This window comes from Mustela putorius, unplaced genomic scaffold (genome assembly GCF_011764305.1).
Source record: "Mustela putorius furo isolate JIRA1106 unplaced genomic scaffold, ASM1176430v1.1 tig00000139_pilon_pilon_pilon, whole genome shotgun sequence".
Taxonomy (NCBI): Eukaryota; Metazoa; Chordata; class Mammalia; order Carnivora; family Mustelidae; genus Mustela; species Mustela putorius.
This window is the reverse complement of record NW_025421293.1, coordinates 11,047,732-11,066,146: the sequence shown is the minus strand read 5'-3', so window position 1 is coordinate 11,066,146 and position 18,415 is coordinate 11,047,732. Positions and strand designations below refer to the sequence as shown.

Here is an 18,415-nt window from a genome sequence, read left to right as displayed (position 1 = left end):
TCTTGAAAGGAGACACAGTCCCATTTTGAGGTTCTGGAGGTTAGGAATTCAACCAATGGACTCAAAGGGGAAAATTTAGCCCCCAACAGGATCCTTTCTGTGGTGTTCAGTCATATTTCTGTGGATTATTTAAGAGGGGGGAAAATCTGTTCTGGAAAAGTCAGATCAACCACAATACAGTCTTAACAGGGCACCAGGGTTGGGCTGGATGTTTTCTAGAATTTTCTAGAAGAAAAAAATTGGAAGAAAGGACATTAGGTAAAAACTGAGAAACTTTGAATTAGTTCATGATAATGGATCAATGTTAGTTCATTAATCGTGACAGAAGAACCATCTTAACATAAGATGTCAGCAGTAAGGGACACTGGATGTGGGGTTCTTTCTGTAAATCTAAAACTACTCTAAAATAAAAGCTTGTGTTTTAAAAGATGGTCTGTAGCTTTGGGAAACACAATTGAATTGTCAGAAGGAAATAATATTGACTATAATAATCATCATCATCACATAATACATACCATGTGTCACACTGGAGGCCTTCCTTGAGATTCCCATAAGATCACTTAGGGCAGGGGCACCTGGGTGGGTCGACCAATTAAGGGTTTGGTTTTGGCTCAGGTCATGATCTCAGGGTTGTGAGTTCATGCCCAGCATTGGGCTCCCCACTGAGTGGGGAGTGTGCTTCTCCTCTCCTTCTCCCTCTACCCCCCAGAAAAATAAATAAATCTAAAAAAAAAAAAAAAGACCACTTAGGGCAGCCTTGGGAGCAGAAGGCACTTTCTTCTGTTAGAGGGCTGGGACCTGAGGGTAAGGTTTATTCATGTACTCACTCCTTTTACAAATATTGAACACCCACTATGCGCCAACTACTATTCTATGTACAATAGGTACAACAATGATCAAAACAGAAATCTCTGCCCTCCTGAAGCTTGTATTCTAATGCGTGGGGGCAGACATGAAACAAGATCAATCAGCAAGGAACATGGCATGTGGGTGGTAAGAAGTGCTAGGAAGAAGCAGATAGCAGAGAAGGAAAGAGAAATAGGATGGAACAGGAGACATCTGAACAAATTCAGGAGGTGGGGACAGATTCTAGGGGGAGGGAAGAGCTAGTGCAAAGGCCCTGAGGTCTGTGCAAGAGAGGTTCAAAAGGCCTGAATGGGTAGAGTCCCACAGGGAATGATGAGGACTTAAGCGATGGGTTGGGTTTTGAGCGGAGGAGTGACAGGATCTGACTTTGGATTGACCAGATCATTCTGGATTCCATGTAGACTGCAGAGGCCAAGGGAAGACCAGTTAGGAAGCTGGGAGACCAGTCCAGAAGAGGGATGATGGTGGCTTGGACCAAGGTGGTGGCAGTGGCAGCAGAGAGAAGCAGGTGTGCTCTGATTATAATTTGAAGGTAGAAGGTAGCCTCCTTAGAACTGGCTGGTGTTTGAGTTTGGCTTGTACAATAAAGTGGGGAATCAGGGTCACCAGTCCTTCTCAGCAGTGCCTACCCAAGCATCTCCAAACATGTGGATGCCCCAGGAAACCCACAGCTTGGCTCAACCTTCTGGAAATACCAGGGCACATTTTGAGCCTTTTGGGTCATCCTGGGCAAAGCCTTAGAGAAAGCAGAATGTGGAGCACGAAGCAAGGATCCAGGCTGGGCTGCATCGTCCTTCTGTGGTCAATGCCAGGGTCTTGGACCTCTGTGTCTTCCCAAGGTCTGAGAGAGGGTGGGGAGGGTCAAAGCCTACCTCAGCCAACCAGAAGCCGGTATGACTTGGTCAGGTCCCTTCATTTCTCTGAAATTCTATCTTCTCCATTCAGAACTAGAGGTAATAATTCTGACTTTGTTAGGAGAGCATGACAAGCAAATGAGAGAGATAAATAAATAAATATAAATATATATATATATATGGGTATATGTATGTATATACATATACATATACATCTATCTATCTATCTATCTATGTATGAAAATTACCAGGGTCTGGCTCAGTGTGACATTTTCCCCATCTCCTTTAAGTTACAGGATTTAGGAGTATACCCCTCAAGTAATTCAAGTTTTAAAAATCAACTTTAGGAGGGCACCTGGGTGGCTCAGTAGATTAAGCCTCTGCCTTCGGCTCAGGTCATGGTCTCAGGGTCCTGGGATCGAGCCCTGTATCAGGCTCTCTGCTCAGCAGGGAGCCTGATTCCTCCTCTCTCTCTCTCTCTCTCTCTCTCTGCCTGCCTCTCTACCTACTTGTGATCTCTGTCTGCCAAATAAATAAATAAAATCTTTTTTTTTTTATAAATCAACTTTAGGGGCGCCTGGGTGGCACAGTTGGTTAAATATCTGATGCTTGGTTTCAGCTCAGGCCATGATCCAGGGTCCTGGGATCAAGCCCTGTGTTGGCTCTGTGCTGAACGTAGACCTCTGCCCCTCCCCCACCCCCATGCTCGCGCTTTCTCTCCCTCTCTCTCTCTCAAATAAATAAAATCTTCAAAAAAATAAAATAAAAATCAACCTTATTAAGGTATATACAACAAGCTGTATACATATGAAGTCTACAAGTTTTCTCAAGGTCCTTTGCAGCTCACCCTTGCCTCTACCTTGGACCCAGGAGTCGCTGATCTGCTTTCTGATGTTATAGATCAATTTGCATATTATAGAATTTAATATAAATGGAATCATAGAGCCTCTTGATGCCAGCTTATTTCACTTAACATAATGTTTTTCAGGCTTACTTATGTATATCAGTAATTCATTTCTCATTATTATAGGGTAGCATTCCATTGCGGAGATATACCCCAGTCCATTTGCCCATAGATCAGTATATAAACTGTTTCCAGTGTGGGGATATTGTGAATAGTGCTGCTATACACATTCGTGTTCAAGTCTGCACATGGACATACACTGTCATTTCTCTGGGGGACATAAGTCCCTAGGATGGGTGGGTTACATGATAAGTGTACATTTAGCTTTTTTTTTTTTTTAAGTAGGCTCCATGCCCAACATGGGGCTCGAACTCACGACTCTGAGACTAAGAGCCAAGTGCTCAACCAAGTATGCCAGCCAGACCATCAAGCAGTACTCCATAATGATCTTACCATTTACACTCCCATCAGTAGGGTCAGGTGACGCCATTTTTTGCCATCTAGAGAAACATCAGTTTGTAAATGAAGAAAACAAAAGAGGAGTGCCTGGATGGCTCAGTCAGTTAAGCTGTTCTATCAGTCTTGGACCATGCTCTAGGGACACTGGTTCACTCAGTTTTGGGGTTTTTTTTCCCCCAAAGAGGATATACTATAGTCTCCCTAGTGGAGTTTATAATGTAAATCAGACTAGAGTATATAAACAGACATCTTTCTCTCTCTCTCTCTCTCACATACACACACAGTAACCTGGAGCCTCTTTGGGTAAGTAAACTCTGGAAAACATCCAGCTCAATAGTCATGACCTACTAAGAGTATTGCCCAGGGGCGCCCGGGTGGCTCCGCCAGTTAAGCATCTGACTCTTGATCTCGGCTCAGGTCCTGACCTCAGGGTCTTGAGTTCAAGCCCCAGTTGGGCTCTGTGCTGTGCGTGGAGCCTACTTAAGATTCTCTCTCTCCCTCTTGCCTACCCCCACTCTCTTTCTCTCTCTCTCTCTCAAAAAAAAAAAAAAAAGTATTGTCCCATCCATCTGATCCCCAGCTCCCACATCCTGGGATTTAATAATAAAAATTTAATTTTAGAATAGTGTTGCATGCGCAGAAAAGCTGGGACAGTAGCTCTCTGTTGCCCCACACCCGATGTCCCCTGTTGCTGGCGTCTGACGTTACAATGGTGTCTTTGTCCCAACTAATGAACTAATGTTGATCCATTGTCATTAGTTCTGATTCTTCAGTTCTTACCTAATGTCCCCTCTCTGCCCCAGGATCCCACATGACAGCTAGTCATCAGGTCTCCTTAGGCCCCTCCAGTTTGGGACAGCCTCTCAGAGTTTCCTTGTTTTTGACGACCTTGGCCATTTTGAAGAGTCAAGTCTGTTTTGTCTCTATCAGTAGGGACCAATGGATATTCATTTTGTTTGGGTTATAATCCAACACTCTGTTATTGACTTTGTTCCTCAAATTGTTCCAGCACTGGCCCCGGGGAGCCCTTTCAGCTGGGTCCTGTGTCCCTTTGACAAACCCCATATTCTTAGGATGTCGCTCTATTTAAATCTGTCTGATGTTTTCCCTCCTCATAGTCAGACTGATTATGGGCTTAGGAGAGGAAATTCACAAAAGCAAGTGCCATTCTCATCACAGCAGATAAAGGGCACGTGCCATCAACCTGATTTCTCCCCGTTGCCCTTAACCTTGATCACCTGCGTGACGTCGTGTTTGTCAGTTTCTCCAACACAAAGTACCGTGACCCCCGCCCCTTTGTGCTGTCCTTGTTGGAAGGATGTCACTATGGGCAGCCCACACTTAAAGTGGGGAAAGCTATAAATTATGTGGAATTCTACTGCATGGGACATATGTCTCTTCTTCCCTATTTAGTCAACCATTAGTTTACTCAGTACAGACTCACGGATATTTATTTTATACCTTGGGTTATAATGCAGTATGACGTTACTTATTTTTTGCTCAAATTGTCCCATCTTTGACCAACGAAATCTCTCTCAATTTGCTCCTGTGTCCCTTTGACAAGCACCGTTGTACGTGGGTGCATGCATGCGAGTGTGTGTGTGTGTGTGTTTAGCACTTGTGTACTCTCTGGCCCTAGAAGATGCTCTAGGCTCAGCTTGTGTGCTTCTTGCTCCAGCCCTAGAATCAGTCATTTCTCTAAGGATCCCGGGCTCCTGTTATTGGAGAATGATATTAGAAGCCAAGATCTGGCACTAGATGTGTTCATTGCCGCCAGGGTACCTGGCTTCCACGCCTTCTTGCTGACAGGCTAAGCAGACGTATGTTCGTAGACTAACCTATGTATATACACAGATCCAGAAATAATTCTGTGTGTCCATCTGCAGCTATAGTGAGCTAACCAGGAGCTCATTCTGACATCCCCAAGTCTAATCCAGTACCGCATGGATGATTCTAGCTTCCCCCTTTGCTTGTCTGTAACTTCCTACTCAGTCAGAGAGAAAGCTGGCCCCCACAGGCCATTTACTTAATTATTCAATCCCAATATGCACGTATGTGATTTCAGAATCGTTAACCTGTACCCCTGTGGGAAGCAGCTTCTGCTAGAGGATGGTGCCGTGTGCGCTTTCACGCGCCTTTAGTTCCAGACGGCACTCACTTCCAAAGGTACTTAGGTGAGCATCTTTTTGCCCGTCCAAACCTTTGTTCCTGGGTTGGATCTCCCCTTCTTCTGACGATAAATCTGACCGTCGGGGCTCCTGCAGTGATAGTCTCCGTGGAGACTGGGTCCCCATGCCCCACTGAATCTCCGCAGTCCCCTCTGCCATCGTTGGACTGAGGGACACCCCCTCACCTCAAAACAGCCTGGATGAACCCTCTCGACCCACCTGCCAAGCTCCATGACCTCACGGGTGGACCCAGCCCATGGCCCAGCCCCAGCCTTCACTCCTGTCTGAGCATCGTCACTCGCCCCCCAGGACCACGCAGCAGGCGCCGGCCACTCTGGGCCCTGGCCAAGCTGTCCAGCCATCCTGCTGGTCTGCCTGGTAACTGAGGCCTTCTCAGGTTACTCGCAGGATCACTTTGCCTTAGAAACTCCAGCTGTCCCTTCGGGCGCATCAGTAACTGACGCTAAGGCCCTGAGCAGCAGAGGGCTGGCAACAAGCTAGTGTCAGGCATTCCACAAGCCCTGTGCTCTGTCCCTGCAACCACTGAAATCGCCAGGGAGGAAGGTGAGCAAACCTGGGAGCGCGGGGGTCGGCCGCAGTGTTCTGGGATGGGCGGCCCTGGGATGCCTCCCTCGAAGTCCCTGAAAGAGTCCATCAGCCCTGCCAGGAGCCTGGATTCCTATTTCCAGGTGAAGGTGAGAGAGCAGAGAGTGGCCCACACCGGGAGTTCGGGGTGGGTGGGAGAGGGCTTGAGTCACTTTGCAGGGCTGGGGACACACAGGAGGACCTGCCATGGTGCAGAAGCCCAGTGGGGTCCAAGTGCTGGCAGCCCCTTTGGCCATGTGGGCACCACAGGTTGGTATAGGTGCTGGGCACTGGCTGCTCTGGCCTCTGAGAGGCAGCCTTGCCACAGCTGTGCCCATGGAGGGGAAACATGGGCCCCAGCCCCAAATTCAGAATTGCCAACCAGCCCCTCTTTGATTGTGGGGGAGCTAACCACATGGTATAAGAATTGACCTCGGGGCCTCTAACACGTGGTCATGCCCCCACCCCATCTGGGTCCAGTGCACCCAGGACTCCAGCGAAGTCACCAAGCGAAAGAGTAAGTGTCCCTGAGGCCCCGTGGCAGCATGGCCACCTGGCGGAGGAGGACCAGGTCCCCTGGGATGGGCTTGGGAGCCAGCCAGCCTCCCTCCACCACACCCAGGTGACGGTGCCCACACTGCCCTCTGGTGGTCAGGTGATATCGATTCTCCCTGGTTGTCCCTTAAGACCACTTGTTCCTAGTTGACAATGCTGCTGGAACCCCAGGTCTCCTCCTCACCCCAACTCCCCAGCCGCTAAGAGGGATCCAGTTGTCTTGGGAGGGGGAGCTCAGAAAACAGAGCCTTTACACTCATACTGCCTACAATTTCAGAGGCTGTCGGTGGGCTGTGGGCATTCCCTGCTCTAAACAGACCTACAGAAACACACATAGATTGCTCCATCTAGGACAGTTACCCTAGACTCCCTGGGCTGTGTTTGTTAACCTCAAAAATAAAAGTTATTTTCCCCACAAAAATGGGTTAACTCAGGAATGGCAGGGAATAGCAATCCAGGACAAGCAAGCTATGGCAAAAACCATAGGCGAGTCCAACAAACAAAGGAGAGGAACTTCACAGAGAAGAACAAGGAAGTTGGGAGGGGTGATTTTGAACAGAAGTCCACTGGAGAGAAGCAAGAGATGGCGGTGATCACTGTTGCTCATTGGCCGAGTTGCAGGGATGCTCCTTTTCTGTAGGAGAGACAATGCACGTCTTTTCCTGTTGGCCTTGAAATCGAAGATCCGTTTCTGTTTCATCATTCTTCTGTTGGGCTTTGTAATAGATAATCCTTCCTATAATTGAGGAGTGGTATGGCTCCCCCTTCTGGCCTCCTGACTCTGTTTTAGCGAGGTCTCCCTTTATTAATGTTCACGTTTGTTCACCAACCCACACACACTCTGGCTTCTTTTGGAGGCCAGAGGCACCGCCTCCCCTAGACCCAGGAATCCAGAGACCTCCAAGTCAGCCCTACCATGCTTCCCCCAAAGAAGTAAAAAAGGAGAGTCATACAATTCAAAGGGCAAATATTTGCCAAAGTCAGTGGGAATTTGTGAGCTCCTGTCACTGGGAAGTCGTTTTGTCAGGTGGAAGTTGGTGAATTTCAGGCACAGCTGGATCCAGGAGCTGAGACATTATCTTAAGAACTAATCCTCCACTCAGAGGCGGAGAGAAGCATTGGCCCAGCCTGGAGCATCTCCTGGGTCTCTAAGCAGCCTGAGGCACGTCGGACAGGGCTGCCCTGAATCCGCCCTTGGGGCTCTCTCCCTCTCCAGCCACACCTCCAGCGCCACCATGCCAGCCACCAACCAGGGCTGGCCCGAAGACTTCGGCTTCCGCCTGGGCGGCTCGGGCCCCTGCTTCGTCCTGGAGGTGACAGAAGGGAGCAGCGCACACGCCGGGGGTCTGCGGCCCGGGGACCAGATCCTGGAGGTGGAGGGGCTGGCCGTGGGTGGCCTGAGCCGCGAGCGCCTCGTGCGCCTGGCCCGGCGCTGCCCGCGAGTGCCGCCCAGCCTCGGCGTGCTCCCGGGTCCCGATGCGGACCCAGGCGCCGGATCCGGCCGCGCGTCCCCGACCCCAGCCCTGCGGCCCCCGCGCCCCGGCCGAGGCCTCTCCCTGGGCCGCGAGCTGCTGCGCCTAGCCCGCCGGAGGCGCCCGGAGGCCGTGCACCGGGAGCGCAGGCGCAAGGCCCAGGAGTTCAGCCGCAAGGTAGGACTCCCGGCGAGGGGGGACCCTGGGGAACGCGGTTGGCTGAGTCTCCCTGCAGTGGCGGGGTAGGTCCTTCCGGGGCCTGGAGCCGGCTTGGAGCTGAAGAGACTTCTAGAGACATATTTACCAGAAATATAACCTTGCGAGCTTCAAGGCCCTATACCTAAGTTTGTGGTTCTGTGTGGTGGTTTTGTCGGGGTGGCTCTTCTCTTTTACTGAGGTACACAGGTACAGGTACAGGTACAGGAAAGTACATTAAGTGGACCGCTCACTGGGTTTTACAGATGAACTCACCCTCGTGATAACCCCCAGGTCAAAACGCGGATCGACAGAATATAGATAATGGTAGAGCGTAGAAAATAGAATGATTCCTTCACCCCAGAAAGTTTCCGCATGCCCCTTTCTCTGTCCACCGCAACAAGAAGTAGTTGCTATTTTCACTTGCGTCCTTATAGTTTACTTTTGCCCATTTGTGAACTTTATATTACTGGATACACCGCGCGTTCTCTCTGGTGTTGAGCTTCCTGTACTCAACATTTTGCTGTGACTTTCATCCACGGCTGTGGCCGTGGGCCGTTCCTCCTATTGTCTGTATTGCGAACTGAGCGTCTTAGTCTGTTGCGGCTGCTGTAACAATTACAGACCAGAGACCGGGAGGCTTAAAAGCAACAGGAATTTATTTCAGTGTATTTCTCACATTTCTGGAGGCCAGAAGTCCAGGATCTCAGAGCCTGCAGATTCAGTGTCTGGGGAGAGTCACTTTCCGGTCCATAGCTGGTGGCTTCTCACTGTGTCCTCACTTGGTGGAAGGAGCAAGGAAGCTCTCTGGGGTCTCTCTCTCTCTTTTTTTAATTTATCTACTTGACAGAGAGAGAGAGAGAGAGAGAGAGGTCACAAGTAGGCAGAGAGGCAGACAGAGGGAGAGGAGGAAGCAGGCTCCCCACTGAGCAGAGAGCCCGATGTGGGGCTCGATCCCAGGACCCTGGGATCATGACCTGAGCCGAAGGCCACTCAGGTGCCCCTGGGGTCTCTTTTCTAAGGGCACTAATCCCATTCAGAAGGGTTCTACCCTCATGACCTAAGTACCTCCCAGAGGTCCCACCTCCTAAGACCATCATTGTTGGGACTTTGGATTTTAAGAGAATTTGGGAGGAACACAGACATTCAGACAATAGCACCATAGTGTGTGTGGTTGTGGGGGTTTTTTTTGTTTTGTTTTGTTTTTGTTTGTTTGTTTGCTTGTTTTTCAAAAGACCACACTTGTTTCAAGCCCCCACAAAACTGGGATCTGGCCCTGCCTCGCACAGTAGTCTGGCTGGCTGGCTGGTTGGCAACGGGAGGCCCTGGTTCAAGTCTCCCGACCTTCCAGAGGCATTTCCTGGAAGGTGGAAATTAAGGGCTTCCCTGAGGACTGAGAGTTAGATCCTGGAATGGCCAACATCCTTAGCCACAAGAGGAGTCCAAGATCTGAGTCACCTTCAGGAAGCAAGGGGTGGCCATCAGGAGAGGTAGAGACCCAGAGCTGGAAAAGAACATCTGAGAATGAAGTTGTTCTCGGGCCAGAATCCTGAGCAATGCCTGATTTGCAGAAACCTGGCCCTTTTCTGGACAAATCCAGGGAAATCCAAGAAACCTGGAGGTAACACATTCAGGGAGGAGGCTGACCAGTAGGGTCCTACCTACTGGGGACCCCTGAAAGGTGTCACCGCAGCAACTTCCTCAGGCCCTCCGCCCTCATGTAATGTCCTCCAGGCCTTTAGATGTAGGGAGTCCAGCCCAACATCTTAGAAACTCAGTTCGATGACTGGGACGCTTGAGTTCACAGACACCCTCCCTCATCCTCTCTGGAAAGGGCACTGCTCATTCGTCCTCTTGGCAGAGCATGACCATGAAGTTTTAGGGGGCAGATGGGGAGCCCTGCTTTTAGAGAACTGACCCCCAGCCCACTGCCCAGGTATCAGATCTCCATTCACCTGGCCTTCTCCAGTGCCCAAGCTTTGTTCACTCCTCCCCTCTTCTAAACTGAACCCTCTCAGGAACCGCACCTCCCCCACATACGCTGGCACGACCCCTTGTCTGGGTAGGACCCCAGCTTGAACCTTTCAGCTCTGGACTCCCTAGGTCACAACTGTCCAGCTCCCCGAAGATGCGGCTTTCTTTCTATCCCCAGAGCAGGCTCTGCTGTTATAACAAACATCAAACATCTTGGTGCCTTTGCACACCTCACAGGTTTATTCCCCATCTGCATGAAATCCTCTAAAAGTGCAGGCACTCTCCAGGCTGGCTGACTTCTGCATGAGGCCTCAACGTGTCAGGCACCCCCATCTCAATGGGCACCTTCAGGAGTTTCTGTAGGGGAGGAACAGCGTGCAGAAACGTGCATATCAGCTCTTAAGGACTTCAGAGAGGGAGCGAAGTGCTGCACCTATAGCCAGTGCTCCTTGGCCAGAACTAGGCACCCTTCTGCTCCCAAAGGGTGCCGGGAAATGCTGTTCTTCTGTGCGCCCAGGGAGCAGAGGGGAGTTAGCAATACTGTAGAGCATGAGTGGCTCATTCCTTCCTAGCTGCTGTAACAGGATACCAAACTGGGTGGCTTAGAAACCACAGGAATGTATTTCCCACCACTCTGGAAGCCAGATACCCAAGATCAGGATGCCAACATGGTGGAGAGAGGGCTCTCTTCTGGGTAGCAGACCTCCTGTGTCCTCACAGGAGGGAAGGAGCTGGGAGCTCTCTGGGCTCTCTTCCATCAGGGCACTGACCCCGTTCACAAGGGCCCCATCCTCATGACCTCATCCTCTCCCAAAGGTCCTACCTTCTAACACCATCAACTTGGACAGCAGGTTTGCAACATAGGAATGGAAGGCGTGGGGTACCACCATTCAGACCGCAGCAACTAGTAAACTTTGAGCTGAGTAAAGTCTATAATTCTTATTATAGATTCTTACTAGTTACTATAAACTAGTAAACTTTGAGCTGAGTAAAGTCTATAATTCCAGATGACCTGCTGCAGAACCCAAGCCCTGTCCCAGACTCCATCCGACCCACGGAGAGTTGGACGGGGGCACGGTCAGAGCCACCAGAAGGGCAAGGTGGACCGCAGACCTGGCCACAAGGCAGGGCTGGGGGGCTGGGGTGTGACTGGCTGTCCAGGCCAGCCAAGGTGTGTGTGCTGGCTAGGGGGAGTGGGAGTGGTGGGTTCTGGTTCAAGCTCACCGAGCTCACCTCCAAAAACTGGGAGCAAATCCCCAGCAGACACTGCCTCCGGACAAGCAAGGGCTTTCTGACAGTGAGCTCCGGCACTCTCCCTGCCCCAGTTTTTCCTCCTTGAGGATTCTGATAGTTAATAGAAAATCCATTAGCGTCCCGTGATGGCGCCTCGCGCCTAGATGTAGGTTGAGAGCATTTGGGTAAGAACTGACACCAAATCCGCGCTGTGGCACAGGCCCCATGGGGGAGGAACTATTTTTTCCTCTTTCTTACATAAAACGTCTTTCCAGCCAGCCATGTTCTCCTTTGAATTGAGGCTGCCGCTGACTTTGACTACAAAACCACTAACCTTCCTCGGCACAGTGGGTGCACGAGGAGGGGGTGCTGGTGCTGTGGGCTGCCCTCCTCACCGCCAGGGAAACTGAGGCCGGCGGGGAGCTGAAGGAAATGCAGCGAGAGGACAGCCGGCCTGCTGTGGCTCTTGGGTTGAGCTCCATAAATATTCACTGAGGACCTACTATGGGCCAAGCCATGCTTGGGGCTTGCTTGGGCCATGCTTGGGGCTGGGCGGGAGCAAGACCTCAGGTCTGGGTCTCAGGTCGTCCTATCAGATCATGTCAGGTAGAGACAGCAACACAGGCTTTGTGGGGTGCAAGTGCTAGGACTCAGGCATGAGGCCCCCAAAGCCCCTGGCTTCTTTCACCACCTCTGGAAAGCCGGCCTCAGTCCCCTTGTGCAAGTGTGTAGGGAGGAGTTGACCATGCAGATCTGAAACTCTGGAGCATGCTGTGGGGGGAGGATCAAGGTCCAGAAGTCACCATTTGGGGTCCTTGCCCAGAGAATGGCCACGGAGTGCCGCCAGTAGGGGGCGCCCTGCAATGGCTCAGGGCAGTCCTAGAGAAATAGCAAGTGGAGACAGCTCTGGGCCAGGAAAATGAACAGGGCGCGCGGGTTGCAGGGTAAGAAGGACTTTATGAATTCGCATGTTTATAGGTAGGGAGACACTCGGACATTTATGTAAGCTGAAGCGAAGGAGGCAGTAGAGACACTGAAATGGACGTATTTCGCCATTACTGATGGTGGACCTGTGGTGCTTCAGGGCCCCGGGAGACGGCCGTGATGAGGACAAGCAGGGGACCTGCTACCACGCAGCGGGTGTCCCTGTGGGGGAGAAGCCAGCGAGGAAGTGGACAAACGTACAAACAAGCTATCTAGGGCTCATGATCAAAGGATGTGGAGAATTAAACAGGGAGATGAGAGAGAGAGAGGTGGGGGCTGTTTGGCCAGGGTGGTCAGGAAGGCTCCTGAGGAGGTGACTTTGAGCTGAGCCAAGTGACAAGTAGGTAGAGGAAGAGAAAGCAGGGACGGGTGGGGCAGTGGGGTGTCTATGGACCGGAGGGTTGACCTTGGCCAAGAAGTGGGGGGGAGGTCTTCATCCTCTGCCAGTAGAGGGTGGTGGGGAAGGATGCTGTGTGCGGACGTTCGGGTCCAACGTCCAACCTCTGGCTGAGGTTGCGCCCACCCTCCCCCCAGAGAGAGGCACAGCAAACCCACACACTCCACCGCCCAGCCCCCCACCTCTGCTTCTGGGTCAGCTCAGGGCATCAGTGACCAGACACACCGCAGACCACTGACTGACTATCAAGGGAGGGCTCTCGTGGAGTACGGACAGACTAGACAGACGATGCTTAACTGCTGCTTAAACAAAACGTAACCGTTTCAGACCCCAAAGCTGCATATTGTATGATTCCATTCACAGGAAGTATCCAGTATTAGCAAATCCATGGAGACAAAAAACAGATTAGTGGTTGCCACGGCTGGGGAAGCTGGGGGGCGGGGAGGGAGTGATTACTTCGTGGGTACAGAGTTTTCATTTGGGAGAGTATGAAAATATTCTGGAACTGGATGGTGGTGATGATTACAGCACACTGTGGAACGTAACTTAATGCCATTGTACACGTTAAAATGGTTACAACGGTAGTTATAGGTTATGTGCATTTTTTCAACAGTAAAAAATAAAGGGAAAAAAAGGAACAGTGATAATATGCCTTCTTTTTCCTGACTGTGTAAGTCCTATAAGCTCACTATAGAAAAGATGGAAACCACCGACTTATTTAAAAAAAAAACAAATTACTATAAAACTTAGTTCATATTTCCAATTCATAGACACATGTGTAATCATATGTGTCTAAAAATAGAACACCGTGTATTTCATTTGTAAACCATTTTTCTCACCTGTTTATCACAATTTTTCCATACTTGATAACAGCTTTAGGGATGCCTGGGTGGCTCAGTCGGTTAAGCGGCTGCCTTAGGCTCAGGTCATGATCCCAGCGTCCTGGGATCAAGTCCCACATCAGGCTTTGAGATAGATTCGCGTATCATACCATCTACTCATTTAAAGTGTACAATCCAGTGGTTTTGGGTGAATCCACAGATTTGTGGAGCCATCACCATGATCAATTTCAGAACATGCTCCTCACACCAAAAAGTATCTCCACACCCTTAGCCATCACTCTCCGTTTCACGGTTTCATTTTTTATTTAAGATTCATTTATTCTAGAGAGAGAGAGTGAGCAGGGTCGGGGGAGGGGCAGAGGGAGCAAATCCTTGAGCAGACTCCTCACTGAGCATGGAGCCCAGCACAGGGCTCGATCCCAGGACCTTGAGATCATGACCTGAGCTGAAATCAAGAGTTGGACACTCAACCGACTGAGCCACTCAGGTGCCCCTCATGGGTTGTTTTATTATTTATTTATTTATTTATTTATTTAAGTGAGAGAGAGTGAGTGAGCGAGCGAGAGAGAACAAGCAGCAGGAGGGTTGGGGACAGGCAGAGGGAGAAGCAGACTCCCCATTGAGCAAGGGACCTGATTTGGGACTCAATCCTAGGACCCTGGGGCCATGACCTGAGCTGAAGGCAGACACTTAATTGACTGAACCACCCAGGTGCCTCAGTGCCTCCTGGTTTTCAATAAATATCTATAGCATCGTTCTTCCTGGCCATAAAGTACCGCATTGCATCAAACTGAAAACTGTCAGTTGCGAGACATCCCAATTTTTTTTTTAAGATTTTATTTATTTATTTGACAGACAGAGATCACAAGTAGGCAGAGACGCAGGCAGAGAGAGAGGAGGAAGCAGGCTCCTTGCTGAGCAAAGAGTTCGATGTGGGGCTCGACCCCAGGACCCTGAGATCATGACCTGAGCTGAAGGTAGAGGCTTAACCCACTGAGCCACCCAGGCGCCGCGACATCCCAATTTTTTAATCACAAAAAGAGGAATGCCCTTGGCAATAAACCAATGGCACATGCTCCCTTATCACCTACTTGTCACTTAATTTAGCAGTTATTAGAAGAGGACTTTAGACTTACACGAACATATTCAGCACCAGCAGTGCACATAAGTCAGTGTAAGTAACAACAGGAACAACTAACCATCACATCCTTATACACTCACAGGAACGACAACTACCGGAGGACACATACTGATTTGGGAGATGTTAGAATATGAAAAAAATGCTCACCCCAGAATCAACAATATTCGGTACTACAGTGTGTCAAATGAACTTGGCTCTCAAGCAACAGACATTGACTCTGCTCACTTAGGCAGGAGAGTCTGTGGGAGGAACAGTTTGCAGAATCCGCGCCGAAGATCCAGCCTTAGAAGCAGGACAGGTTCAGCAACGAGAAGTCCATCTGTCCTGCCTCACCCGGTCAGGACAAGTCCATTCTGGGTGCACTGCGGGGCTCGGCCACCACCCTCAGCAAGCTCTGCTGTCCCCGAGTCTCCACATCATTTTTTTCAAGAGCCAAAACCCGGGACCAGAGCCTCCAAATGCCCAAGGCTACAACACTAACTGCCAGGGTCCCACCTCCCTAAGAGTCTGGGGTTTCTTCCTTTCTTAGCTGAATAGCCGAGACTGCAAATATCCCCCAGATGGATGTGCTGACATTATTTATCGCATATTATTAGATATCGATATTGCTTCCAACGTCTCCGTATTACAACAACGTAGAGGTGAGCCTCTTCACTCAAATGTTGTGCACCACCCTGTCTTTCAGGACATCTCTAGGATACGTCCCTAGATCATTGGGTAAGAGGACGGGTGCATTTTTAGACCCTGGACATGCTTACCAAAGCTTGCCTCCAGAAACATGGTGCCTATTTGCACGCCCCTTTCCAGCAGCTGCGTGGGCTCCTCTGATTAGATGTACCTTAATTGGTGTCAGCTGGTTTGTACACAGAGCAGAAGAAAGCAGAAATCCCGAGGGAACACGGAGGGAGTCCAAGTTCAGGGCTAGGCACACACTCCAGGGCTTCTCTGTGGAGCCAGAATGTTCTCTGTGGGATCTCTCAGCGAACAGTGTGGCGGAAAGAACTATAGCGTTATAATAATAGTGACTAGCAATTACTGAGTGCCTGGCACATGGTAAAATCCTTGTATTGATTCCTTTGATCCTTATAAGACTCGGTAGAAGGGCTGTTTCTAAGTTTGAGTCGTCACCCCCGTGGCCTTGGACAGGTCACTCCACCTACACCAGCCTCCGTGTGCTTAGATGTACATGAAGATACTACCCATGTCACCTTGTCTGTCTGCTATAAGGCTGGGAAGTGTGATTTGGGTGGAGAGGTCACCACAGAGCCCCTGCAGGGCTCCCGTGTCATGGAGGTAAACTGAGGAAGCAAGGGAAGGAGGTGAGCAGTGTTCTGCTCTGGTCCCAGTGGTCATTCACCAGGCCTGTCCTCGCAGGTGGATGAGATCCTGGGGGACCAGCCGACTGCCAAGGAACGAGTGTTCGCCGCCCTGAAGCAGTTTGCAGCCGAGCCGCGGGTGGACGACCTGGTGTGGACGCTGACCCTGGAGCTGCCCCGCGACGCCCGCACGCCCCTCTTGGACAACCTCAGGTACCTCGGTTTGGGGAGAGGAAGGGGCAGGCAGGGTGTGGCTCGCTCAGAGGGGTCCAACGACGACCCACTCCCAGGGTATTGCTGTGAGTGAGAACGGAAGTGCTGCCGGATGCCGGGCTGGGTCAGGTTGCACACAGGACCCACCTCCTGCACAAAGGACATCCCCATGCTAGACACAGTGTGTGCTCTCTGCCTTTTGATGATGTCAGCTGTATGCCCAGGACCTTGCCAGGGGCCTAGGGGGACCCTCTCCAGCTGAATCATCCCAGCGCTATTATTATCCCCATTTCTCGGAGGCAAACAGGCTCAGAGAGGTTAAGAGGCTGGCCCAAAAGTCACACAGCAAATGAGTGGCTGGCACAGGACTGCGAACCCATCAGCTCTGCACTTTCTGTTCTGCTCGGCCTTGGACCCTGTAAGTTTATCCTTTAGGAAGAAAAATTGCGGGTAGGTTGACAGCTGGAGCCCCCACACCCACCCACTTTCCGGCCGGGGCATCACTGCCTGGCACAGCGCAGCTTTGATGAGCCCCCCCACTGGGCCTGAGTGATGCCTTCCCTATCGGGGATCCTGTGGAGGGTACGGGGGGGGGGGCGCCCTTCTCTTCTCACCCAGTCTCCAGGGCCTGCGACTTCTACCCCCCCTACTTCCGGGGCTCAGCCCGCCCCCTCCCCTTGCTGCCATTCACCCTGCAGCCTGCCCCTCCCTCTGGGCCTGGCCAATGTCAGGGATGGGGCTGGCCACCCCCCCCCCAAAGCCCGGGCATAGCGGCTCGGCTCTGCCATCGAGCACAGAAGGCCACGGAAAGAGGCTACCATGAGCTGCCTGGGGTGAGTTAGGGGCCTGCCCCTTGCTAGGAAAATCCAGAGAGAGAGAAAAAAAAAAGTTATTTCTCCAGCCTAATTTGCAGTGGAGATGATGCACTGGCCATGATGGCTCCCTGGGGAGGTGATGGGTGGGCAGCCCCCCACTCCACCCATCTCTACCAGGGCTGGGCCAGGGATACCGGCGGCAGCTGACCGTCCCCTGGGAAGTTGGCACGTGCGTGTCGCAAGGCTGCTAGCAGCCAGTCTCAGCTGGAGGTCCTCTCCGTCCTCCTCATCTCCCTTCGGAGCTGCCCTGGCTTCCGTCTGTGTCGCCTCTGCCTCTCCAGATAGCTTATCTGCCTCCCCACGCCTGCTTTCCTGTCTGCAGTTTGTCCCCACGCGACCACCGGCAGCGAGTCAGGAAGAGCCAGGGTGGGGGAGGTGTCCCCTTTGGCGTGCTGGATTTGGAGCCTGGGAAGCGGGAATCCTGGCCATCTCAGGCTGCCCGGGCTGCCCGGGCTGCCCGGGCTGCCGGTCCCCGCAGCATCTCCGGGGCACTGCTGGGGAGGATGAAACAGCAACCTCTATTGTCAGTGCATGTCAGTACGACTGGACAAGTGGGGCGGAGGCTGGAGGAGGGGGCGGTGCCCAGCTGGGCTCTGCAGGGAGAGGGGTACCTTGGCAGTGGGGCTTCAGCCACCCCAACCCCCACTTCCTTCCACTCCATCTCCCCACCCCCACCCCACCCCCAGGGTCTGGCGGCCCACATGCTGGGCTCCAGGGTTGCAATAGCTATCCCCATGCAGAACCTTCTATTGGAGAGCTCTCGGGGGGCAGGGAGGAGTCACAGATACAGCCATCTGTGATTCTGAGACCAGAGTGCCAGCTGCCCAGGGCCAACTCAGCGGGGGCGGGGGCGGCAATCAGGGTGGACTCCCTGGAGGAGGCAGCAGATGCCACCGCTGTGGCTCAGTGAATCTAAGAGTCTGGCAATGTGTCCGATGGGGGTGGAAAGACATACGCTAAGAAGAGTTCATTAGAGCCAGACATCTAGCCACAGAAGTGGACGATGCCACAATAAGAGTGGGGCCACTCAGTACCCAACACTGAGTATTCAACGATACTGGGCTGTAAACCACCTTGCCTAGGATGGGTGGCCACAAAGAGTGACAGTTGTGGTCTTAGAATGGCCCATTGAGGAGAGACAGGGTTTACGTTACACCTTGAGCGCAAACAGTAGGTGAAGCAGTGTGTGTGTGTGTGTGTGTGTGTGTGTGTGTGTGTGTGTGAGAGAGAGAGAGAGAGAGAGAGAGAGAGATTGGCCGCGGCTGGAACCCACCCAAGTCACTGTGTGATCTCTGAGAGGTGGTCCCAGTGGCCAAATCAGAAAGCTTGCGGAGGAAGGAGAAGGAGCAGTGAGATCATGAAGCATAGTAGCCTCGTGTGT

The 18,415-nt window shown here is 51.6% G+C and overlaps 1 protein-coding gene across 1 annotated transcript in view; it reads left to right on the top strand.

Moving 5' to 3' along the window:
* Nucleotides 1-7,627: 7,627 nt before the first annotated feature.
* LOC101694110 (Grid2 interacting protein) overlaps nt 7,628-18,415 on the top strand; it is a 35,766-nt gene continuing 24,978 nt past the window's right edge. The window contains exons 1-2 of the mRNA XM_045075134.1: nt 7,628-8,041; nt 16,005-16,159. Of these exons, the coding sequence (XP_044931069.1) occupies nt 7,628-8,041; nt 16,005-16,159 (569 nt within the window). The remainder of the gene's footprint in view (nt 8,042-16,004; nt 16,160-18,415) is intronic.